A 25,193-nucleotide genomic window follows, 5' to 3' on the forward strand; every position below is an offset into this window, starting at 1 on the left:
TTTCCCGGCGTGAGGCCTGAACTGTACTTTCCAAGAGTGGTGGGGAGCCGTGAAGGGCTCGCAGCCCCCTGCCTGCCTGTCATGCAGAATGTCAAAAGGACACATGGGGCCCCCCAATACCCTCCACCCTAGGAACCGCGTGTGTTGACCTGTGGTTCTCATCTTTACCCTTGGTCTGAAAGGCTGGCTAGGCCAAGGCCAAGAGTGGGTCTTGGAATATATCACCTTAATAATTTAGGGGGAAATGAACTAAGTAAAGAGTCCACAACCTTCACATCTCTGAAATGAAGACGTTTTTATTTCCGGTGTTTCTTTTCATGTCCCTTTTTACTGAGACTTAATTTAGATGCAGCAAAGTGCTCAAATCTTAAGCAAAGGGGGTGACGCGTTTTTACAGAAGACCTTCCCAGGACCGCAAAGTCTCCCACAGGCCCCTCCCAGCCATGCCCCAAGGCCAGTTGCTGCCGGACCTCTGTCACCAGACACCACTCTGCCCACTTCTGAATGGTACATAAATGGACACACACAGCACGCTGTCTTTTGTGTCTGGCTTCTTTCACTCAACATTATGTCTCAGAGATGCATCCAACACTTGGGATGGCATTGCACCATTTGTCCTCACTGCCGTGTTCATACTTTTAAGTTCTGCTTTCTTAAAGGTCAGGTCCAATCCTGTCCTTTTTCTCCCCCATCGGTGTCACTGACTAAGGGCACACCTTAGACCACAGAGCAGCTCATCCCGTTATTTCTGTTCTGCCATTTGTCTGGTTGCCGGTTTGAGGTTAAAAGCATTTCCATTACCGCGTATGGCAACCAAACTTCACTGAGCAGAGAGCTCCCTCTCTCTCCCGAGCACCACTGATGTTGAGATGGCCTGCCTTAGCGGGGCGGGGGAAGGCGGGAAGGGGCTGCGTCTGCGGGTCACCTGCTCCAGTGGCCAGGCGGTGGCAGGTAGGAGGGCAGAGCTGGGAGGGTTGGCAAGAGCTCTCCACTCCACCGAGGGAGCTTCACCACACCCTCGCCCCTGAAAGCCACTCCCTACAAGCCTCTTGCCTCTGGTGTCCGTTATCCAGGTAGGGACAAGAGAAGTCCATGCCTTCCACTTTCCTTCTCAGTCTGCCAGCAGACAGAGCTTTAGGAGAGGGTGTTGTAACATGGTGAAGCCACGGGCAGTTCTTCCAAATAATTAAGCAGCCCACATCTCCAGTGACTGATGAATGCATAAACAAAACTTGGAGTATCCATACAATGGAATATTATTCAACCTTAAAAAGAAGGAAATTCTGACACACGCTACAACATGGATGAGCCATGAAGACATGCTAAGCGCAATAATCCAGACACAAAAGGACAGATACTGTTAGGTTCCACTTCCATGAGGCAAATTCACAGAGACAAAAGTAGAAGGAATAAGACACAGACCTACTGGAGAACGGACTTGAGGATACGGGGAGGGGGAAGGGTGAGCTGTGACAAAGCGAGAGAGAGGCGTGGACATATATACACTGCCAAACGTAAGGTAGATAGCTAGTGGGAAGCAGCCGCATAGCACAGGGAGATCAGCTCGGTGCTTTGTGACCGCCTAGAGGGGTGGGATAGGGAGGGTGGGAGGGAGGGAGACGCAAGAGGGAAGAGATATGGGAACATATGTATATGTATAACTGATTCACTTTGTTATAAAGCAGAAACTAACACACCATTGTAAAGCAATTATACCCCAATAAAGATGTTAAAAAAAAAAGTAGAAGGAAGGTTTCCAGAGGCTGGAGGGAGTGGGGAATGAGGAGTTAGTGTTTAATAGGTAGAGAGTTTTAGTTTGGGAAGATGAAAATTCTGGAGATGAATGGTGGTCATGATTACATAACAGTGTGAATGTTCTTAATGTCACTGACCTGCACGTTTGACAACAGTTAAGACAGTGAATTATATGTTATGTATATTTTACCATAACTTTAAAAAAATTTTATTGGGGAAAAAAGTAAAATGCTGAGAAAAGGCAGGCAGATGCAAGAACATTAAGGCAAAAGTCATGATATTAATACGAGACAGAAATTCAATTCAAGGCAAATACCATTAAATAAAACAATGAGAGTGTTTTATTTTTTTTTTAAATTCAGTGGGTTTCCCTGGTGGTGCAGTGGTTGAGAGTCCGCCTGCCGATGCAGGGGACACGGGTTCGTGCCCCGGTCCGGGAAGATCCCACGTGCCGCGGAGCGGCTGGGCCCCGTGAGCCATGGCCGCTGAGCCTGCGCGTCCGGAGCCTGTGCTCCGCAACGGGAGAGGCCACAACAGCGAGAGGCCTGCGTATCGCAAAAAAAAAAAAAAAATTCAGTGAGAGTTTGCAGCCATGGTAAGTCCAAAGTAGAAGCAAGATGCAGAAGGGTGTACAATTGGCAACCAGAGGAAAGAGGACAGTAAAAAACTCCTCTCCCTCCTCTCGCTCGCTCCCAACGCCACTGCCGGAGGAAGCAAAATGTGTGGTGTGCAAGAAAACACACAAGCTTTCATCAGACAGAGCGAGTTCTGATCCTGGAGGCAGTGGGACACCCTCCCCTGGACGTGTTGGTCCATGTTTTCTCAAGTCTTGGAACCTTCAGAGCAAGTCCCAGGCTCTGAATGACTCCTTCCTCCAGCTTCTTATAAAACGAGGTTTTGCACACTGGAGGGCCCAGGAAACTCAAAACAGCTAGTCTCCAACCAAGGACCCATCTGGAGCTGACACACAGATTCCTCTGCTTCTGGGCAATAATCAAAGCAACAGCCCCCAGCACTGCACACCATGCCCCCTCCCTCAGAGCCCAGGCTCTCCACAGCCTTTTCTCTCTTCACACTTCACAGCAGTGCTATGAGGCAGGGGCACTGGCTACATTTTACAGATGAGGAGACTGACGCCCATAGAAGACAAGTAACTGAGCTTAGGTTCCAAGCAGGAGGCAAAGCTTGGATGCAAGCTGATGACCTGTCAGACTCCAGAGCCCAGGTCTTAACCATTAGGCTATGGTGCCCTTCTGAGACATGTAAACCACCTAGGGGACTTCACAGCCTAAGTCTCCATGGACAACTGAATGGGTAAATAAAATGTGGCCTGGAAGAGCAGAACTCAGAGTGGGCCAAGGCTGGATCAGGTACACAAAGCCCAAACCATCCCTTAGCAATAATCTCACTGATTCACATTGAGAGTTTAGTTTTCAAATCACTCATATCTAAGAATCTTTTTGCTCCAACAGACCATGGAGGCAGAGAGGAGAGATTTCGTTGTCATCCACAACTGATAAGAAAGGAAACTTAGAGGAATGATCAGAGAGGGCCATGGATAGCTAAAAGTCACACAGCAAGTTCCTATCGAGTTAGGCTTAGCATCCAACCAGGCCTCATCCTTTGACCCCAGAGACAGTCAGACCCCACTAGGCTCCCCAGAATGTGCCCCCAGATACAACATTCCAGAAGCACAGGGATACAGATGGAATTCTCTGAAGTCCGTGCAGCCTTCCTGCCAAGCCACCACATAATGCCTGCCTGCCAGCCTGACATTCAGCCCTCCGTTTTTTATTGCTAATTAATTTGGATGGAGATGTCTTTAAAACGAGACTTAACGTCGGGTCCTCCCCACTGTCTGTGAACCAATTTCATTACAACAGAAACCGTGTTGCCAAAATGAGAAATCCCCTCCTTTTCAGGCCTGTGCCCTTGAAGGCATCTTATTAGAAAAGACCATTTCTTAATTAACATTTTTGATCTTTAATCCATTACACATCCCTCTAATCCTGTACGGAGGTGCGGCTGGCCCACTTCCACGGGCTGGCTCTGGGCTGCGTGAGGCAGGCAATTTCAGTGCTGAGGGCTCGCTCACAGCTGGACTCCGCCACGGACAGTCTGCCGCTCCCAGACACCACCTCTGGTCCAGCCATGGCTACATTTCCCGAGCGGGAACCGGGAAGGGGGACTCGGTACAGACGCCCCCAGATGGGCCAGTCTGCAGACGAGAGTTCATTTCATTAACCCCTGAACCCTATCTCTGCTCGCCCCAGAATGGTTTCAAGCAAAGCCTGTTTTTAGCAGCTCTGGCTCCCACCAAGCTTGAGAGCCGCGAGGCTGGTCTTCCTTCCCATTTGCACAAATCTCAAGCAACTTGACCACATCTATAAGAAGAGCTGGTCCCAGCAAGGTCATAGGACCCCACTTCGTAAAGCTTTGGGCCTGGCTCAGTGACTCCGTCCTTCCAGAAAGACTTTCTTCATTGGGTTTTGAGGACCCCACCCTCGCCTGGGTTTCCTCCTACCTCCCTGACCATTTGTCTGTCTCCTCAGTCTCACTTCCTCATCCCAACCTTCAGTACTGACGCCCCCTGGACACAGACCTCAACTCCTTTGTTCAGCCTGGGCTCACTCCCCTGGCAGGTGCATCCATCCCAGTTTTAAGTACCAACTACACACTCATGACCCCCAAACACATCCCTAGTCTCATCCTCCCTAGATCACAGGACCACACGCTCATAAACACATAAGAGGCATCTCAAACTTATGGCCACAACCTAACTCTTGAGCCCATGGCCACCATCCGCACCAGAGCGGCTCTTCCCACGACTGCCACCACGGTGAAGGGCCCCTCCAGCCACCCAGCTGCTCAGCCAAAAACCTTGGAATTGTCCTTGGTCCCCCTCCTTTTCTCATCCCCAACATCCAATCCAGGAGCAAATTCTGTTGGACCTCCTCCAAAATGAATTCCCGATCTGAGCTCTTCACCTCCTACCTGTGGTCCCAGGGCTCCATCTCTCACCTGGATGAGTACACGGTCAGCTTCACTGCCCACACACGGCTAAGGGGGCACCTCCCCAGCTCCCCTTCAACTCAGAATAGAACCCGTGTGCCCACCATGGCTCAAGGCCCTCCGTGAGCTGCTGCCTGCCTGCCTCCCTCCTCAGCTCCCCGACCTCCCTCTGTGCCCCCCTGCCCACGGTTCACTCTACTCCAGTCACAGTAATGCTACTTCCCTTCTCTGTCCTTCAATGAGCCCAGCTCCTTCCCACAGTGGGGAACGTCTAGAACACTGCTCCCACCCCCTCTGCATGGCCCACTCCCTCTCTGCTCAAGCACCCACCCCTTGGCAGAGGGCTCTGACCGCCCTCACCTCCTCCCCGCCACCCTATCATTCTCCAGCCGGCCACCCTGCTGGTCCCCTCCCAGTGAAAATGTATTATGTATTTACTGGTTTCTTTTGCTGCTGTCGTCTCCCCCACTAGACTCACAGAAGGAATTCTGTTGGCCCTGCTCACCACCTAGAACAGTGCCCGGCACTTAGCGGGTATGTGCCAGCACTTAAGGTGCCGGCACTTAACAACATTTGTGACTGACAGAACAAAGCCTATCGGAACCTTGCCAGTGGTGACTCAGGCTCACAGCCATCACTGGCCATCAAGAAGTCCTGCAACACCAGCACTGAAGTTCATCCAGCAGCAACTGAGATGGTGGTTAGACGCTCAGTAGAACTTTCTGGTGATGTATGTTCTGAAAAGTTGTCCATGAGTGAATAAAGCACAGCTTGAGCCTCATGCTGGATTACGGAGGGCAGGAGGGAGAGAAAGCATCCATAGTGACAGGGGAGACGGAGCCTCTGAACAGTTAAGGGAAAGGGACAAGCTGACACGTGGTCCTTCAGAGACTCCAAAGGGCGGGACCAGAGTTCATGGAAAGAGCAGGCTCCCGGGAGACACATGTGCACAGAGGGCGGGCATGGGGCCGGGCCTTGAAGGACACGCAGCTTTGGGGTAGGTGACGGGGGAGGACACTGCAGGAGGAGGACACAGCCCAAGCAAAGGCACGGGGCTGGAATGAGGACGCAGGACGCAAAGGGGGACACCCCTATAAGAGACAGTTTCTGGGACCTGTGGAGTCCTCCACCCATCTGGATTCTCCCAACAAAATGCTCCAGTGAGACCCTCCACGGGACCACCTGCCTCAGGGCACCACGACCTCCCAGGCTGCTGAGGGCCCCTGAACCCGGCAGCCACAGAGCCGGCCCGGAACATGGGGCTCCAGGCTCCCAGTCTAGTACTCCTGCCGTTCAGCACTCCTCAAGCTCCCCCTTCATCTGCATCCCCAGACCCTGACCTGAGCCCTGGAAGCCACTGTGCTGCAGAGCATGAGGACAAGGGCCCTTCCCCCAACAGCCTCAGGGGGCCAAGGTGGCCAAACTGTCCTTCCCCTCTCCCAGGCCAGGGGTGGAGGGTGCTGGCTGGCCAATCTCTCCCTGAAACCAGACAAGCTCCCTTTAAGGAAACTCTGCCATGGCCCAAGCAGGCATCTTCCAGCCAGGCAGGCCCCAGGGCCTGGGCTGGGGACAGCGCCTGGGGGGGACCGAGGATAACCCCCATGATGGAGACAGTTCAGTACCCAGCACACAGGCTGCCCTTGCACACTGGTTCACGCACCACCTTCACCTCGTGATCCCTTCACAAACCCGTGGGTCAGACTCAGGCCCACCCCTGGTCCCTGGGCGGGGTCCCAGCTCGGCAGTGGGCTGGAGAGGGGAAAGGGGGGTGCCAGGTTCTAAAGTCAGCCTATGAGGTGAAAATGCCATCTGCCCTGAGATACAGCTGCTGTGGCTTGGGGTACACGCGTGAGGGTGCTGGCCATGAGGTGCTTGGCTCCTATGTCAGGCGTGAGGGATGAAGACACACATCTTAAAATGCCAGAGGCACAGCCACCTGACACATGAGGGCCACACAGACCGCCATCCGAGGGAACAGCAGATTCTCACCTGCCTCTCAAGATCACCCAGGCAGCGCCCCCGCTGACTGCGATAGCCGACCCTCTTTAAACTGTTATTGCCCTCTTTTCTTGGCAAATGTGCATCTAAAGTGGGAGAAGTTAAATGAGCTGATGATGACCTATAAGTATGCACAGATTGCCATCAGCAAGGGCGGGCTGGGGGAGGGGGGCGTAAGATGCTGCAAACTTGCTGTGTGACACTGAGCGAGACCCCTAGCCTCTCTGAGGCTCAATGTCCACATATGGGAACAGGAAGGATAACAAAACCTATGGTCAAAGTGCTACTTCAAGGATTCAGTGAGATAATGCTTGCAGAAATGCCTGCCCGAGGAGGGTGAGGGGGCAGAGTGACAAGCACAATGGGCCTTGGTGACAGCGAGAGCCAAGTTCGAATCCCGACCAGCCACTTAACCAACCAGTTGACCCAATCTCTGCAGGAACAGGCTGCACATGCAAGCACAGACGTGCACAAACTCAAGGCCAGAACTGCAGGGGCACAGGGCAATCAGCCCCCAAAGCGATCCCACAGTGTGGAGCTGTGGCCCGGCCTGGGCTGTGCCTTCCCTAAGGGGTGGATCCAAAGCAGCCCAGCCCCAGGTCCCTTGGGGTCTCCAAGCTCTGTGGCTTTGCAGGAGTCGGGGGCTCTGGCTGGAATCCCAGGCTGGCTGCCTCTCTGTTCTTTTTCTCTCCACATTTGGGGAAGGCATTTCCTCCTTCCCGGGGCCTGCGGGTCAGGTTTCCACCCAGATGGAAAGTCCCACCCAGGGGCCCCCAAAGGAGAGCTTACCATGGAAACTCCACAGGGCGTCCGCCAGACACAGGGGCAAGTGGCCACTGGCAGGCCTTACCGGGGCCAGGGCCACAGCCCTGCCAGCTGGGAGGGGAGGGGACAGAGGGGGCTCCAGCTGGACATTCTATCTCAGGCACAGAACAATGTTCACACTTACATGCAAAGCAAAGAGTGGCTGAGTGTGAGCATGTCTCGGTATGAGTGTGTGCATTTAGGCGTGTGTGTCTACAGAGAGACTCTGAAGTAGCAGCCCCGGCCCTGTGTCCTCTTAACCCTTCTGAGCCTCAGTTTCCCTGGCTGTGTCCCTCCTGAAGGCTGGACTCTACTCAGATAAGTAAATACAATAATCTTGCAAAAAGTGAACAAGGGGTGGGTACTGCTGGATGAAAGCCCTCAGATTCAACCACAGCCTGATTATAATCTGGGCAGAGAAGGTGGGGACACAGTGGGTGAGGTGTCTCCTGGGCTTTGGACCTCAAAACACAAAGATGTAAACAGAGCTTCCAAACTGTGTTCCAAGACTCCATGAGCTGGGGATACGTGGTCCTCAAGATAGGGAGAAGAGTTTCTAAGGTCAAAAATAGCAAAAAAGAAGCAGACTCACAGATACAGACAACAAACTAGTGGCTACCAGTGGGAAGAGGGAAGGGCAGAGGGGCAAAATTGAGGTAGGGGATTAAGAGGTATAAACTGTTAGGTATAAAATAAGCTACAAGGATATATTGTACAACATGGGGAATACAGCCAATGTTTTATAGTAACTATAAATGGAGTAAAACCTTTAAAAATTGTGAATCACTGAACTGTACACCTATACCTTATATAATATTGTATAGCAATTATACGTCAATAAAAAAAATTTTGAAGAGTCCTCCCCAAGACTCACAGCGACCACTGACAGACCAAGGGCTCTTTGAGGTCCTGCATTAAAGGAACCCGTTTGATTGCACTTAACCAGGCACTTAGGAAGGTAACCTGAGCAGCCGTCCCAGGACGCAGCCAGCTGAGGCGGCCTCATCTTTGCCCGGCTGCCTCCAGGCTGTACTGCATGTAACTCCTCGGCTGTGGTGTGCACTTAGGCCCTGAGCATTTTCCAGGGTCAATTTAAGAAAGAACTCGAGGAAAGATGTTTCTGTATCGTGTGCCAAATTGTTACTGAGACAGGGCTGTTGTTTGTTCAGTGATTAATGAGGATCCACACAGTAAATTCCTCAGCATTTAGTGCCAGGGAAAAATGTCTGTCTGTCCCAAGTACTTGAATCAGACAGAGGGGGCCACACTGCCCTTCATCCTATTTCTCTTTTGCCCTAGGCTGCCAGGAAGCTCACCTGCACGGTGACCCTGACCTTAGGCTGCTGACATAATTGGTTCTCTCATCAATTATTTTAGCTGACCAATGACGCATGGGCCCCTCGTCTTGTTTCATTAATAATCCCCAGAGCTGGTGTTTGTGGGTTGCTTGCCGTGTGCCAGGCGCTCTGCTGAAGGCACATCTTTCCTCTCACTCATTCTCATAACAACGTCACAAGGTAGGGCTTCAGTCTTCCCACTTTACAAATCAGGAAACCGAGCCATGAGGAGGTGAATAAGAGCATCAAGTCCATCCTCACAGCTAAGAAGCCAGGAGTGCTGCTGTGTGTGTCCACCTGCTCCCTGTCTCCTCGCCCCAGAACATGGGTCTGGAGGGCACACGGCCAGCCTAGGCATCCCTGTGGCCTAGACGGCACAGACAGACACCTGACAATTAGGTGATGAACGAAAAGGCGATAAAGCCAGGATTGAAACAAAGGTCAGTTGGCTTCAACCTCATGCGAGACTCCTGTCTTTTTGGTGTCGAGGGATGGTAAACCTCACGCTAACCTTAACCTTAATACTAAATCTAACACTTAACCCTAACCCTAATACTAAACCTAAGCTTCCTTCTAGCACAATCCCAGATGAATTTAGCAATAACCAACCCAATGCTCCCTGCCCCACCTTGTCCTCAGTTCTGTAGGGCCAGCACTCTAGCCACAAAGGCTGGGGTGAGGGGGGGGGGGGGCAGACACACAGCCTCCCGCGCAGATGGCGGAGCACGTGGGGTCTGCATCAGGGAGAGGGCAGCGGGGACGGGGTCAGGTTTCCCGTCCAGGAAGCTCAGGCAGATGGGAGCAGGGCAGGCCTCAGCCAAGCAGGCTCTGAGCGGGGTATGGCGGGGCAGGCGGGCCGCGCTGGCCCGGCTCACAGAAGCAGCTCCTCTGGCCTGAGGGCCAGCCTGGCGGGTGGGGAGGAGATGCCCTGCCCTGCTTCCTGCCCACTGTGGCTGGCCAGGAGCCCCGCAGCCAGCACAGGAAATAACAGGGGCCCCCAGAGGCCGCCCATGCAGGCCCTGCTCCGAGGCCGCCCAGGGAGGGAAGGAGGCCATTGTCGGCCTTTGTTTCAGTTTCCACAGCATTGCCCGGGCTCCAAGAGGCCCCTGGGAGCTAACAAAGCTCCCCCAACCCGCAGCTGTCCAGCCTCCCCCAACCCGACCCTGGGGACAGGCCCACTAGGCCCTGGGCTCTTAAAGTGGCAGGTGCAGAGTGGAAATGAAGTCATGTCCAAATTGGGGGTGGGGCGCACATGGGCCAGAGCAGGCTGGGCAGGCACACGGATGGATGGGCACTGAGGTCTATGTCTGCACCCGGCTCCGCCCAGCCCCAGGTCCAACAGCAGAGGTGCGGAGCTTTGGACGGAAAGAATGTCTGAAGCCCTGAGTGTACAACAAAGGAACCGAAGAAAGGAAACCCAGGGTAAGGAGGCAACCTGGACATCTCGGGCACCCACCTGGGTGGGAAGAACTGCCCGCATCCTTGAAAAGAGACATCCCAGAAGCAGCTCTGTGGTGTGGATGGGTGTGTGGTGCACATGTGTGTATGTCTGTGTACGTGCTCATGTTTGTAAGTGTGTACATGTGGGTGCATGTGAGCACACTCAATGCACGCACGTGCACACGTGTGTGGCACGTGAGGTGTGGAGGAACACACGTGAATGTCTGTATACGTGCGCTGTGTGAGCGTGTGCACTGGGGGGGGTGTACGTGTGTGCGTGTGAATGTGCGCGCGCGTGCTTATGTTTGTGAGCAAGTGTGCACACAAGCATGCACGCAAAATGACTTGTCATTGTTACGTGCCACTGTTGAAGAGCACTGCCGGGCTTGTGCCCGTCAGCAGTCACTCATTCCCACACTGGCCCTGGCGGCCTCTCACTAGTGGTGTGTCACTACCATGACCTCTTTAGGGTTCTTAGCACATCCTCTGGGATGTCATCCCACAAAGATGCATTACATCTCCATTGGGTCCTAGGTCGCTGTGAACTAGCAACTACGGAAGAGTGGGCCCTGGACTCAGACAAAACCAATCCAGGTTCAAATGCTGCTCTGGCCCGGACCAGCGGTGAAAGCCTGCACCTGTCTCTCAAACTCTCTGAGCCTCAACTGCTCATCTGTGAGACGGGAACGATACTACTTCCTACCAGCTGTGGTTAAGGAGGGTTAAACGAAGGGCGCATGTCAGGTACACGGCCCCCGCCTGGCCCCAGCGAATGCTCACTAGATGGCTGTTTTTTGTTATTGTTATTACAATTGCTTATAATGATGGTAGCTGAGGATACAACAGTGAGCAGAGCGGGCACTGCCCCTGCCTCCACGACCTTGCACAGTCTGCAAAGCGTGTAGCCCGGAGAAGGAGAATAGCAGAAGTTCAAGTGTCTCCTATTTACCGGATTCAGTATCAGTCTGATGAGCTAACTACTACCAAGTATGGCCAGCGGCCATCAGTTAAAGCACCAACCACAACAAAGGAAAAAAAGAATTATCAGTGTGGGCAAAATAATGGTTTTCTGAACCAGGCAGGCATCAGCTAGACAAGCTCAACCTAATACGTGCGTGGAGAGAAAGAGAGAGAGAGAGAGAGAGAGAGAGAGAGAGAGAGAACATGCGCACGTACCCACACCCGCCTCATGCTCAAGAATTTTAAGAGAGTGTCAGCTGAGATGACAACCGCCTAACCCCTGTGGGCTGCCCACAGCCTACAGCAGGACAGTGGCTGACACAGCGCTCACCATACCCATCCCAGAAGCTGGGCCCTGCAGAGTGCCCACCCAGGAAGCCAGGACCAGCCAGGTGGCACAATTGGGCCGACCTTGGCCATTTCCTACTGGCCGTGCATGGCTGCACAGTGGACGCATCAAGCTCCACCCAGGGAAGGAGCCTGATCATATGACAGCCTCAGAGCCTCTGCCTTTCAGACCAGACCCTGCCCACCAACCCCTGCCAACTCCCAACCACACCCAGCCTTCCCCACTTGGGAAACAAGCAGCGCCCCACCAGCCAGGGTCAGCTAAGTCAGGGTGGACCCCTGAGGACTCAGTCCCACCCCAACCCTGCATGGGGATGAAGGCGTGACTGCCCTGTCCACTGTGACAATGCCTAGAGACTGCCAGTTGAGACAAGGGGAAGGAGGAAGGGAGGGGCCCGTCAGAGCCTCCTCTGTTGACCACACAGATCCAGGCTGAACTAAGCTCCAAGACAAGCTTCCCTTGATGTATTATCAATGTGTTATCAAGAATAAAAGTGGAGGGCTTCCCTGGCGGCGCAGCGGTTGAGAGTCCGCCTGCCGATGCAGGGGACACGGGTTTGCGCCCCGGTCTGGGAAGATCCCACATGTCACGGAGCGGCTGGGCCCGTGAGCCGTGGCCGCTGAGCCTGCGCGTCCGGCGCCTGTGCTCCGCAATGGGCGAGGCCACAGCAGTGAGAGGCCCGCGTACCGCAAAAAAAAAAAAAGAATAAAAGTGGAGAGCACCAGGTGCCACCCTCAGGGGCTAAGGCTAACCTACAGGCATTCCCTCATATAATCCTCACAATGGCCCTAGGAAGCAGGATAAGTATCCCCATTCCATCCACATGAGGAAATGGAAAGTACAGAGAGGTTAAGTAACTTACTCGAGGTCACACAACTAGTAAGTATCTCAACCTCAAACTTACTTCTTGCTCTTAACAAAGTGAACAAAACTCTGGCCCTGAACTGCTAAAGGAAAACACAGATGAAGACGCAGAAGTGAAGTTCTCCACCTTGGCAAACATTTGCTAGGTATCTGTCAGTTACCGAGCCAGAGCTGGGGTCTGGGAGCACAGAGAATCAGACATGGTCACTGCCTGAAGGAGTGAGCAGAGAAGCAAGGGAACCGGGCACGTACAGAAGGAACGTCATAACCAAGCAAAGGGCAGTGAGGGCCAGGATCAGGGCGGCCCCCGAGGCTCAGGGGCAGACACAATAATTACAGCAGGGCTATCATGGGATGCTTCCTGGAGGAGGCATCATACTTAGGCTGAGCTTTGAAGGATGAGCTCCACAGGCAGAGAGCCCGGCCAGAGCAAAGGTCAAGGGGAGTGGGCGAGAGGGCTTAACTCATCAAACCCTCTAAGTCCTGGCTACTCTGGGTGGTGTGTGAGCCATCAACACCACTCTAGAACTGGGTAGAAATGCAGAATCCCAGGCCCCATCCAGAACAGCTGAGTCAGAATCTGCATTTTTAACAAGATCACCAAATTTACCTATATGGTCAAATTTGAGCTCAGCCAATATAAACCACGCCTGGAAAACATGGAGAGACCTCCCCAAAGTCCTAAGGCACAAAGTCATCATCACCTACAGGCCCACACCCACATACACACCTGACTGTGGCCCTGGCTTATAGCCAGGCTTCCAGTCACCAAAAAACTGCTGATTTCTACCATCCACCAGTGGGGTCCTGGACCTTAGGGAGCACTCAAGGCTGGAGAAAGTAGGACCAGCCCGTCCAACACTACAGTCCTCATTACTGATGCCCCCCAAAAGCCCAAGAGCACCAGGAGAGGAGAAGGGGGACACCGGGCTTGCTGGAGTGGACAGTCCTCAATCAACGGGGCTGGGAGCAGGCAACCTCGCTACAAAGAGCAAGGGTACAATGGCAGAGCAGCTGCCGTGCACCAGCCTGCAGGTACAGGACAAATGACACAGAGTCCCTGCCTCTGAGGAAGCTGCAAGTACACCCAGAGAGGTGAAATCAGCAAGACAAGCCCCACTCTGGATTCACTCCAGCGAAACCATCAGCCAGGCCATGCGGGAGGAAAAAGGGAATCAGAAGAGAGACACCACACACACACACACACACACACACACACACACACACACTCCCTCACCCGTACCCTGGGTACCAGCACACACGTGCACACGCACATGTGCACGGCAGACACGGCACAGAGGAAGCGACGCACAGTGCAGCCCAGCAGGGGCCCCTGGCTGGTCCAGAGCCAGAGGAAAGGGTGGGCAGGAAACGCCACATCCCCCTCGGAGAACTGGTCCAAGTCAGCCCCAGGGGCCCAGGATGCCGCACAGAGGGGTGCAGAGGCCCCAGAGCCCCCAGGGGTTTGAGTCAGGGCCGAGGCACCTGGGCACACTCACACATACACACACACATACACACACACACACACACAGTGTATGCCTCCGTGTGCACACAGGGCACAGACGCCCTACCTCATGGACTGCTCACCATGGTAACAGAATGGCCACCTCTCAGCTCCAGTCACCACCTGAAGGTTTCTGAGGCCTCCTGTGCTGGGGGAAGCAGCTCTAACAAAGGCACAGCCCGGCCAGCCTGGCCAGGGGTCCACGGTGCAGCCCAGCCAGCGCATGCCTGCCGCGCTCCCCCCGGTGAGCTCGGGGCCACCGCATCTTCCTACCCAGCCTGCCTGGCTCCAGTCAGCTCAACTCCCCACAGACGCCCCAGCCGAGCTAATGAGAAACTCCCCAGCTGGCCCCATATAAAAACGCATTTCTTAAGTCTTTAAAATGCAAAGAAATTCTACTTCTATTCAGGACGTTTCTACTCCTTTAAAATGTCCCCTGGTCCTGTCGAGGAAGTGACTGGGTTGGGGGCTCGAGCACAGGAGGTGGATAGCGCCAGCCAAGCCAAGGGGCACCCGGCAGCTTCTGTCGCCGGCCCCGGGATCGTGGGGAAAGGGGTTGGGACACCCTCACTGATGAGCCAGGTTAAGACGGTCACTCAGGAAAGAATTCAGGGTGAGGGACCCCAGGGGAGAGGAGGGGAGAGAGGGAGACAGTCTCTCCAGCCTTGATTTGAGGATTGAAGAAAATGTTTAAAGGTCCTGGGAGCCCCTAAGAAAAACTCCAAAGGGGAAAAGACCACCTACACAAAGACATTGGTCAGAGCATTGTTTATGATTCCAAAACTGAACGCAGTCCAAGTGTCCAGCAGGGAGGGGCAGTTCAGAAAATGAATGCCCATCCACCCAGAGACCCCCATGTAGCTGCTAAGAAGGGCAGGATATGTGGATCCAGGGGCTCCAGGAAGCTCGGGGCTCATGGGGGCTATATGGACCCCACCGGTGCATTCACCCTGCACTTCATCTAGAGAGAAGGGTTTTATACACGGATGGAGCTGGCAAAGGGGCCAAGAGAAATGTAAACAGCGAGTGTGTAGAAGCACAAGGTAGTGGGTGGAGTCTCTGTGAAGTAGTTGAAATAATAAATACATGCTCTAGGAAAACACAAGTGGGGTGGGGAGGCAGCTCTGAGAAGGTTCAGAAGTGCAGGCTGGGCTGCACCGAGGGGCCTCAACTCCCTGCGGTGAAAGGCCCAGTCTTCCAGACATTTCCGTCCACCCCACTGGTCACAACGTGGATGTAAAGGGCTGCAGGGGGTGAGAAGGCTGCCACCTTTGTCCGTGGTGGGCGCACTGACCACTCCCGCTACCCCGCAGCTTACCCAGAGTCCGATTAAAAGGAAAAGGAAAAGGAAAGGCTTCCAGCATCCCTCCCCCAAGAGGCCCCCCAGGCACCAGACACCCAGATGCCACTCTAATCTCCCTGCCGAGCAGGTCTCAGAGCCTGCAGCCCTAACACAGCCTCCCCCTGACCCCGCAAAGCGCACACATGCCCCACACCCAAGGACGGTCATGAGCAGAGGCCCAAGGGGAGGTGGGCTGGGGTCAGGCTGGTGGGAGTCTCTAAAGAGAGCCTGACCCAGTGTTTTCCAGACCTGGCCTTTGAATTTGGGAAATGTGCACAAGGCCTTCAAAACAGGCACCTCCTCTCCTTCCGGGCAGCAAACCAGGAGGCCTGGCCCTAGTTAGACTCTTCCACCTGACCCAGGAGGGACCTGGGCACTGAGCTGACCCTCCTCCCCAAGCCTCTAGATCCCCTGAAATGAAGAGCCTGAAACAACATTCTCATAGGCAGATCTGCCATTTACAGTTTAGATGCTACATTCATGCCTGAGCTGCCTGGGTTCAAATCCCAGCTCTGCCACTTCCTGGCTGTGTGACCTTGAAGCAGGTCATTAGCGTCTCTGTGCCTCACTTTCTATATGTGAAAAGCACTGAGAAGGAGGACTGGCTCCTAGAAGTGGCTCAGAAATGGGAATGTTGGTTTCATTAACCAGAGCAATGAGACCTGTAACGTGGCAGGAAGGCCTGAAACTCCGATCACACCAATAAGGTCTCAGGCTGCTGGGCCATCACAAACAGTTGAGTGTTCCTCTCCAACCACAAGTGTGTGTGTGTCACCACGCCAGAAATAAACCTGGCTAACCTGCCCGGGCATTGACAATGAGTATTTGTCAACAAATTAACTGTTTTCCGTCTCCAGACCACCCCCAGGCCCTTCTGGCACTGCATCCCCAGCTTGGTCCAGAGCAGCCATGGTGGAAGGAAGCCCAACCTGTCCCGAAACCTGGCCCAGGGAGGTGGGAGGCTCCAGTGAGACTGTGATTAGATCCTTCATCTCCCAGCTCAAACTTGGTGACCAGGGGAAGGGAGGCAAAGCTCAGTTTGTTGGGTTGGTTCCCTGAAACCCCACACGGTAAGCTTCCGATCATCCTGGCGCCTGCCACTCAGACACCTCATTGCAAAAGGGATTGAGGGAAGAGAGAGGAAGCACTGAAGGGAGGAAGGGCCTCCCCACTGAGCTGGGCTGGGGACAGGTGACGGGAAGCAGAGAGGCCTGGAAAGTCAAACCTGGAAAGTGGAACCTTGGTAAAGACACACCGGGCAACCTTCTAACGGTGGCCACGCTGAAACCAGCTGGCAGAAGGACACTCTTTGACCTGAACAATGTTTTTCAGATATATGAATTGCCCCAAATGAGATACCATTCCACATCTAGGAAGCCTAGAATCACCCCCCCCCCCAAAAAAAAGATAAATTACACATATTAGTGAAGATGTGGAAAAATTGGAACCCTCATACTATATCTCAATAAAGCTGCTTTAAAAAGATACGAGTTGTTGGGCTTCCCTGGTGGCGCAGTGGTTGAGAGTCCGCCTGCCGATGCAGGGGACACGGGTTCGTGCCCCGGTCCGGGAAGATCCCACATGGCGCGGAGCGGCTGGGCCCCGTGAGCCATGGCCGCTGAGCCTGCGCGTCCGGAGCCTGTGCTCCGCAACGGGAGAGGCCACAGCAGTGAGAGGCCCGCGTACCGCCAAAAAAAAAAAAAAAAAAAAAAAAAAAAAAACACCAAAACTCAGATGATTTGGTGATTCTGGGGCCAGGTGCCCTGTCACAATCAGCACTGAGGGATGGCTGCCCCCGTAGCAGGGCCTGGGTCGCAATTCACAGTGCCCCCCAAACCTGCCCGCTCACCTGTGCTACCAGCCCACCTTGGATGGGCCTTTGAGCTCGGGACCCCTGCGGGGCTTTCACAAAGTACCATCACACTTCTAAGGAGTTTGACCCCATGGGCCAGCAAGAGGAAGAGCTTGGGAGTAATCTGTGATGCCTCCCCCCAGATCACATGCAAAATGCTCTGTGCATTTGTGAAGAGAATCCACACGCTTCCTTCCCTTGGATGCTCAAAGGCATCTGTGGCTCAAAACAGGTTAAGAATTTCTCTCACTTATAAAATAGATAGCTAGTGGGAAGCAGCCGCATAGCACAGGGAGATCAGCTCGGTGCTTTGTGACCACCTGGAGGGGTGGGATAGGGAGGGTGGGAGGGAGACGCAAGAGGGAGGGCATAAGGGGATATGTGTATACATATAGCTGATTCACTTTGTTATACAGCAGAAATGAACACGACACTGTAAAGCAATTATACTCCAATAAAGATGTTAAAAAAATTCTCTCACTTAAATTGTCTCTTTATAAGATATTGTCCCTTCATCCTCCTTTTTATGGATAAGAAAAAACAGGACGCAATGGGAATGATTTAAAATCCCACACCTGCTAGGCACTCCCGTCCCTCGGCTCTGAAGGCAGTGCTTCTTCCCCCGGTTCCACTATCAGCAGCCCCATGTTTGCCAGCAGAGAGGCAAGAGTGGGCTCCCTCCTCCCGTGACCCCCTGGCCAGGCGGGAGAACTGCTGTGAGCCGATCACTTCACTCCCCTCCCTGACAAGCCGGGCTCCCCATGACTGTCAGGGCCCCGACTCAAGGGCACAGACAAAGCAGGCCAGGTTGTTGCTGGGGGCAGTGGCCACAGGGTACCCACGGGGAGCGGACGCCACTGTGCATTCTGCTTCTTTATTGGAGTTTTCCATCACATTCCCAGAGCCAGGAAAAGCAGGCAAGGGGAAGTTTGCACCCCAGGCAGGCTGGGTCCCCACAAAGAGGAGCTGCCTGGTACTCAAAGCTCTGCACTCCCAGTAAGATGCTCTCCGCCCCCCCTCTTCACCTCACCCTGCATTCCTCTGGGCTGATGAGCTAAAAGATCCTCCATGGCCACCTTGGGTCCTGTGACGCCAGGGACCTTCCCAAAGCCCCCACGATGCCTTCAGGTCTCTGCTCAGCTGTCTACCAGCCAGAGTCAGGCGGTGCAGAGGCTAAACCCCAGTCTCTGGCTGCAGGAGGACTTAGGTTCGAGTCCCTTCTCCACAGCATCCTGGCTGGGGACTGTGGATCCACTACTATACGGCTCCAAGCCTCCTTCCCTTATCCGCCAAATGAGGACAGCAATTCTCAGTAACAGTGCCAAGGGTGGCTTGGGAGGCTTTGCTCCCCCATAATCTTCTTTGGCACCTGCCCCCATTTTCTGATGCAGCCAAGTGACATTTTCTCAGCTTAATGAAAAGCATTATACTAAAGCAGCTTCAACCAGGCCTTTGGCCCTGTCCTCTACCAGATGGCGGCCCCCAACCAGCCCATGGAGAAATTCTGGAGTTGCTTCTGGAAATAGCACCCACCTCATAGGGTTGTCATGATGGCCCAATGAGATACTGGAGGTAAAGCTTTTGCTCCATGCCCTGGCACATACCAAGTAAGCGTTCACTAAACATCCATGCCCAGCTCCAGGGCTGCCTCCCAAACCGACCTCATCCTGCCACCCGGGATTTGCTCCATCTCACAAGTCCCGTGCTCAGGGAATACAAGCTGACTTTAACAGCCCAAGCCCAACAGAACTGGGAAGGAAAATTTATCACATGAATGCTCTGTAAAAAAATCTTCAGAAACGGGCCAAAGGAAACAGAACAATCCATTGCCCGACTGTGGACTACCCAATGCCCGGGATGCTTTGCCCTCCCTTTCCCCATCTCCGAGCAGACGATCCAAAGCTGACTGGCACCAGGGAGTCCCTGAGGGCCGGAGGGACTCACAAGGAGCGGTGCACCTCTTCCCGCACACGCGCGTGGGGCGTGCTCAGCTCTTGGCTGGAAACGGGCAAGTCCCACAACCTTCGCCACTCCCGAGCACCCCGGAGGCCCGAGGGCTGGCCATTCCACTGTGGCCTCAGAGCACCGCAGAACGCAGGCCCCCATGCAGCCCCTTGGCACTGCCCTGCCTTCTGCAGGCCGGCCCTAGGGATGCAGCCCAGGCGCCTGACGCTCCCTGCACCGGCCTCTCCATCTACCGCAACACTGCCAGCGCCCTCCTGGCACCCCGCGGCTGTCCTTGACTGTCCTATCACCACTGACACCACTGGGAAAACAGCTGGGAGGGACGACTTTATAGGGACACGGCCAGGCTGGGTGCTTTCCTGGTGCGGGGGCTCGGAGCAGAGTGGGGACCGTCTTCAGAGCTGGCTGCATGCCTGAGCACGTGGACCCCCAAATCTGTCAGTGCGCCTGGATGAGATGTGGAGCTTTATAACCTCACTGTGTTTCCTCCAGCCATGGGGAGTGCATCTCTCCCGCACAGAAGGCCACAGGGCAGGGACCACACGGCCTCTTCCCCTATCATACCCAGTGTGGACCCCAAGGCCTGTCCTAACTCTGGACTCTTCCTCCCAAGAATTTGAGCACCTCCCCATTCTGCATTTAGACAAAGCCCCTGCCCTGGAGGGAGCCCCTGTCACCAAGGGCCAGGCACCTGCAGACACAACAGTGCCCAAGCCTGGGTCAGCCAGGACCCAGCCAGGACCCTTCAGACTCTCCAATCAGAACAGATCCTGCTTCAAAGAGCACTGGACTAGGAGTCCGGGAACCTGGGCTCGCGTGCTGGGACCCACTCCCTTTCTGCCCAGTCTATACCAGCATTTCCCAAATTTCAGTCATCTGGGAGCCATCTTCATGATTTTTGCTGACTCCAAGCATCACATACTATTACTTAAAACTTTGTCAACTCCATTTTCTCACTTAAATGACTTCCGCATCATCTTAAATCACACACGGCCATAAAATCACGAATTCAGTGTGTAACCATTCAAGTGTTAAATGTTCATATGCCTGTTCCCTAACACCTCGTTCTTGGAACTACTGACCCAGATCATACCTCCCTCCTTGCCTCAGTTTCCACACCTAAAAGAGAAGGCGGTGGGACTAAATGACTCCCTCGTAGGTCTTCTCAGGCCCAAGATTCTCCCCTGTGGAGCCGGAGCCAGGTGGTCAGGATCCTGGGACAGGAGACAAGGCAGGAGAGCCTGGCCCCTGCCAGACAGGAAGCCAGAGCCCTGCTGCCAAGGAAGGTGCTCGCTGGATGCACAGCCAACAGGAGCACCGTGCCCTCCACTCAGGAGCTCCCAAGGACCCCAAGCCAGTTCCCATCCCAAGCTCCATAGGCAGCTCCCAATTACAGAACTTTACAGTGAGAAAAACCTCATTCATCACCTTGTTTTATAGCTGGAGAAACTGAGGCACAGGAAGGAACTTAGCTAGGGCAGAACTGAGCTGCAAAACCCAAGTCCCCTGACTACCAAGTCACCCCCATCACCCCACAATGGCCAGGTACCCCACAAGTCTGACCTCCCCTTGTTACCAACTCCTGGAGGCCTGGGCTCGGGTCTGCACGCCCGAGAGTGCAATGCAGCCCCTTCCCGGAAGGCAAATACAGGAATTCTGATTTTGATTGGAGTTTAAATGTCCTATTAAAAGGGCTTTTATGCAGTTAGCTTGGAATGAATGTACAGCGACGCCCATGGCAGGGAGCTTCAAAAGCCTGTGTAGTCGGGGTGTGGTGGCCCATCTGAATGTGCCCACAAGATGGAGACACAGTCCCCAGGGGAATAAAGGCATAGTGGTCTCTGTATGTAATAGATTTTATTGACCATATGGAACTGATGTAAAAATCGTGTTGCACGGGGTAATCTGGACTGGAGATAGGAATGTGACAGGAAGAATATGCTCCATAACCAGCTGGGTGGCTTTCTGAGTTCCTAAGCCTGCCCCCCGGGACCCCCACCAACTCTCCCACCAGCCCCTGGGCATTTACCTGATGCTGTCACGGAGGAATCCCAGGGAAGCGAGAAGTCCGAGGCCTCCCCCTCTTCAACTAAAAGAGAGAACAGAGACGGGCCTGTGAGTTTTAAATCTGTGCAAACAGGTCACTGGGGTGGGGCACAGGGCAAGGAGGAAGGATCACTTGTGGCGGTCCCTATAATACCCATGATCAGGGGGCAAAGGGGTCAAGCCTACAAAAGAGGCCTTTGTTGGTTTCACAGAGATGTAAAATAAGCAGAACAAAATATAAACAGCAAATAAGTGCTGTATCTGTATGGTTCCCCCATCCTTGTGCCCCTGGCAGACATCACAGATCGATCACAGCACTGCCTCAAACAAGACACAGCGTAAGAATCTTTCTCTACACAGTGCGACAGGCCATTACTATCTATAATCAGAGTATCCACTTGAGATAAAGCCATTTGACACTCACAGGAGTGAAGACTCAGTCCTCCTCCTGGTCCTCCAGACACTGACCTCCTACCAAGAGCCCTTAGACCACCACCGAGATGTGAAGGCTTTCTCGATTATTCCAAGAAACAAACAAGTGACTCTCAGAGGTTGGCAAAGCATGGTGTGCTATCCTCTACACTGAGAGCTGACCCACAGACAGACCTCAGGACATGCTGGGGTCGACTCTTCCGTGGTCAGCAGTCCTGGGCCAGTGACATCAGAAAGCAACTCACCGGACTTCCCTGGTGGTGCAGTGGTTAAGAATCCACCTGCCAGTGCAGGAGACAAGGGTTCGAGAGCCCTGGTCCGGGAAGATCCCCCATGCCGCGGAACAACTAATCCCGCGCGCCACAACTACTGAGCCTGTGCTCTAGAGCCCGCGTGCCACAACTACTGAAGCCCGTGCGCCTAGAGCCCATGCTACACTACAAGAGAAGCCACCACAACGAGAAGCCAGTGCACCGCAATGAACAGTAGCCCCCGCTCACCGCAACTAGAGAAAGCCCGCGCACAGCAACGAAGACATAATGCAGCCAAATAAGTAAATAAATTTATTTTTAAAAAAAAAAGAAAAGCAAGCAAGCAAGCAAATCACTTCTCCACTCCACCCCAGAGGCCACGGAATGAAGCTGGGGAGGGATGGGGTGTCCCCACTACCTTGCGGCCCGGTGTGTGAGACCAGGCTGGTGGCCGTGGAGGCCATGCACTAGGAGAACACGGGAGAAATTCTATACCGTATACTAAAGCTCTTGTCTTGGAATTAATCCCAGTCTAGGGCATGTAATAATATTAAAGCTGGGTTATGGACTTTGTAAAATGGAACTTTGTTTAAGCCAAAAATGTGCATACACAGTATTTTTCAGATTTAATGGGCTCTGAAGTTCTACACACGTGCAGGCTGAAGCCACCACGTACCACCCTGTTCTCTTTGCAATGTCGCTGTCTCTACATGGGCACACACTGTGAGCCAGGCACTGCTCTCAGCGTGTTTAATCCCCATCAACACACTTGGAGAGGTGATGTGACGTGCCAGAGGTCCTACAGCTAGAAAGAGTCCACACAACGTTGGGGCTGGAACCCAGGACTGTCCATCTCGAAGGCCGCTCCTGTGTTCACCTAAGATACAGAGGATGCTGTCCAGAATGCTAGCAACTCAAGACTGGAAAGCAGCAGCCCCAACCTGCCCCTCAGAAGGCAGGTACACAGCATGCCGGGCGGCCGAGCTGGGAGAGGAACAAGCAGGTTGGCTTGTGGTCAGACACCGGCTTCAAACCCCGATTCTGCCTCTAATTATACGACCTCGAGCAAATTGTTTAACCTCTAGGCTTCAGTTCTCCCATCTCAAAAACGGAGGTAAAAATGGTACCTAAGCCACAGCGTTATTGGGAAGATTCAATGGGATGATGGCTGTCATCCACTGGAACAGTGGCTCAAGCACTCAGGTGGGTTTGGTGCCAGGGCTGGAACAGCTCTCGGAATTAACAAGTCCTGCTCTGCGTGACCCTGACCCTCTTTATTGTCCACCCGTGATCTTACACCAGCCCCCCCATAGAGCCTCAGAGAGCATGTTTTCTTTCAACCCTCAGAAACAGCTCGCCCAAGAGGGCACATCCACGTCACTGAGCAGAGGCCAAGGAATGCTAACCAAGGGCCCTCTCTTTCCCAAGTTTGCATTCTGAGAGTAGAAACTCGGCATCAAGACAATGAAATGCAGAGACGATCTGGGTTGGGACCAAAGCTATTGTTTGACTTAGCTAGTTACAGCTGGGGTGGGGTTTTCAAATATGCAGCTTTGTAAATACGAATCGAGACCTCGAGGCAGGCAAAACTGATTTACTCAACAAGCTGATTCCAGCCAGACAGCCTCTGAAACACAGGCGGATAACGCTTAAAGCGATCAGAAGCAGGCCATGCATGGAAGGAGTAGCTGTTAGCAGCTTTCAGGGCCACACCTGAAAATCAGTTTCCTTCACATTTCATCGTTTACTTACTTTAAAATGTAATATATATATTGCTTCTATTGAGAGGTTGCTGCCAATTTGTAAGGTCATCATGCTACCATTTCATAGGACACTGTCAACAAGGTCTGTGTGGGTACCTAGGACCAAGACACGACACACGACCCTAGTTCTCCCTTTGCCCTCAGCGTACTCCAGGTATCAGGGCAAAAGTCCCCACACTTGGGTCCACTCAGTTCTTTGGTTGGGAAGTGTGACCTTCCAAGTCGTTGAACCGGAGGATGTCCCTAAGATGCCAAATCCTTCCCTCCCTAAGATTTGGCTTCAGCCATTATGGGAAGGAGAATGAGAAAACATCTGCTATGCCGGAGCTCTTGGGAGCATTCAAGGCTCTGTTTCCTGGGACGATAAGACTGCAGAGGTGGGAAGAGGAAGAGGGCGACCCGACGCCGCCGGCTGGGGAATTCCAAAGTGACAGACATGATTACAGGCAAACGGCCGCATCACACACCAGCATCCCCAGAACCACGTCCCTCACAGCGAGGGCCAACTCGCCTAGTGACATGGGCACGAATGCACTTTCTTACAACTGCTGGCATTCACCCCACTGACATCCCATCCCCTGGCCCACATTATGTTTTTTGAAGGTATAAACACTCCTGATGAGAAAAAGTAACGCCCAGCCGCCCACCATAACCATCACGAGGCCCTGTGCTACCCGACCCTGAACGTGAGAAGGCTCTCCTCCCCTCCAGGAGGCCTCTTCTGTCCAGGCTGGCCTCTTCAATAATAAGATAACTGGCAAGGGCAGCAGGCAGAGAGCAAGGAAGGCCTCCCCTACAGCTGGAGCCAGGCACTTGCTGGGGGGCCGGAGCCATCCCCAAAGCGGAATTCTGCTGCAGAGGCACGATGAACACCGAGGGGTGAGCATCTCAGAGAAAACTTGATCAGCACAATGGCCAATACGGACAACACCCTAAGGGGCTGCCCAGGCAGCCAGGGAGCTAGGGGCTTTCTGGGGACTCCCCCAGACTCCACCTCTAACTTTTTAATTTATAAGATACTTGGCACCACTGAGGCCAAAGTACACACCCCCGCCGTGCCCAGCCTCAAGGGGAGCACAGGGAGATCCACTCCTGTGAATGATGGGCGTTGTAAGCACAGGGTGGGTGCACAAGGCCAGTATGTACACAAAGGGAGGGCGCGTGGGGACAAGTGTATACACATGGGGAAGGGGCACAGAGTGAGTGTGAACACACAGGGTAGGGGTGCAGCAGCGAACGAGGGGATACGTGACAAAGTGTGTATGAAAGGAATGGAGGTGCAGGGCCTATGCTCACACGGAAGAGTGCACAAAGTGTATTCACCATGGTTCCTGGGGTGTGTTAAGAAAGATTCTGAGGCTCTCTCAGGGCATCAGACAGATCAGAACTCTGTGTTCTCTCTCTACTCTGGGATCACATGTTGTGATGGCTGACTGCCCCATGGGTGTGTACACCTGTGAGCCCCACCAGATGCTGTCTCCCCAACTCAGCAGTGGGCTCATAAGCGACCACAACC

The 25,193-nt window shown here is 53.7% G+C and overlaps 1 protein-coding gene across 1 annotated transcript in view; it reads right to left on the bottom strand.

Moving 5' to 3' along the window:
• ZNF423 (zinc finger protein 423) overlaps positions 1 to 25,193 on the bottom strand; it is a 327,316-nt gene that overhangs the window by 247,367 nt on the left and 54,756 nt on the right. Inside the window, exon 2 of the mRNA XM_032611804.1 lies at positions 21,215 to 21,274. Within this exon, the coding sequence (XP_032467695.1) occupies positions 21,215 to 21,274 (60 nt within the window). The remainder of the gene's footprint in view (positions 1 to 21,214; positions 21,275 to 25,193) is intronic.

Source organism: Phocoena sinus, chromosome 19 (assembly GCF_008692025.1).
Source record: "Phocoena sinus isolate mPhoSin1 chromosome 19, mPhoSin1.pri, whole genome shotgun sequence".
Lineage (NCBI taxonomy): Eukaryota > Metazoa > Chordata > Mammalia > Artiodactyla > Phocoenidae > Phocoena > Phocoena sinus.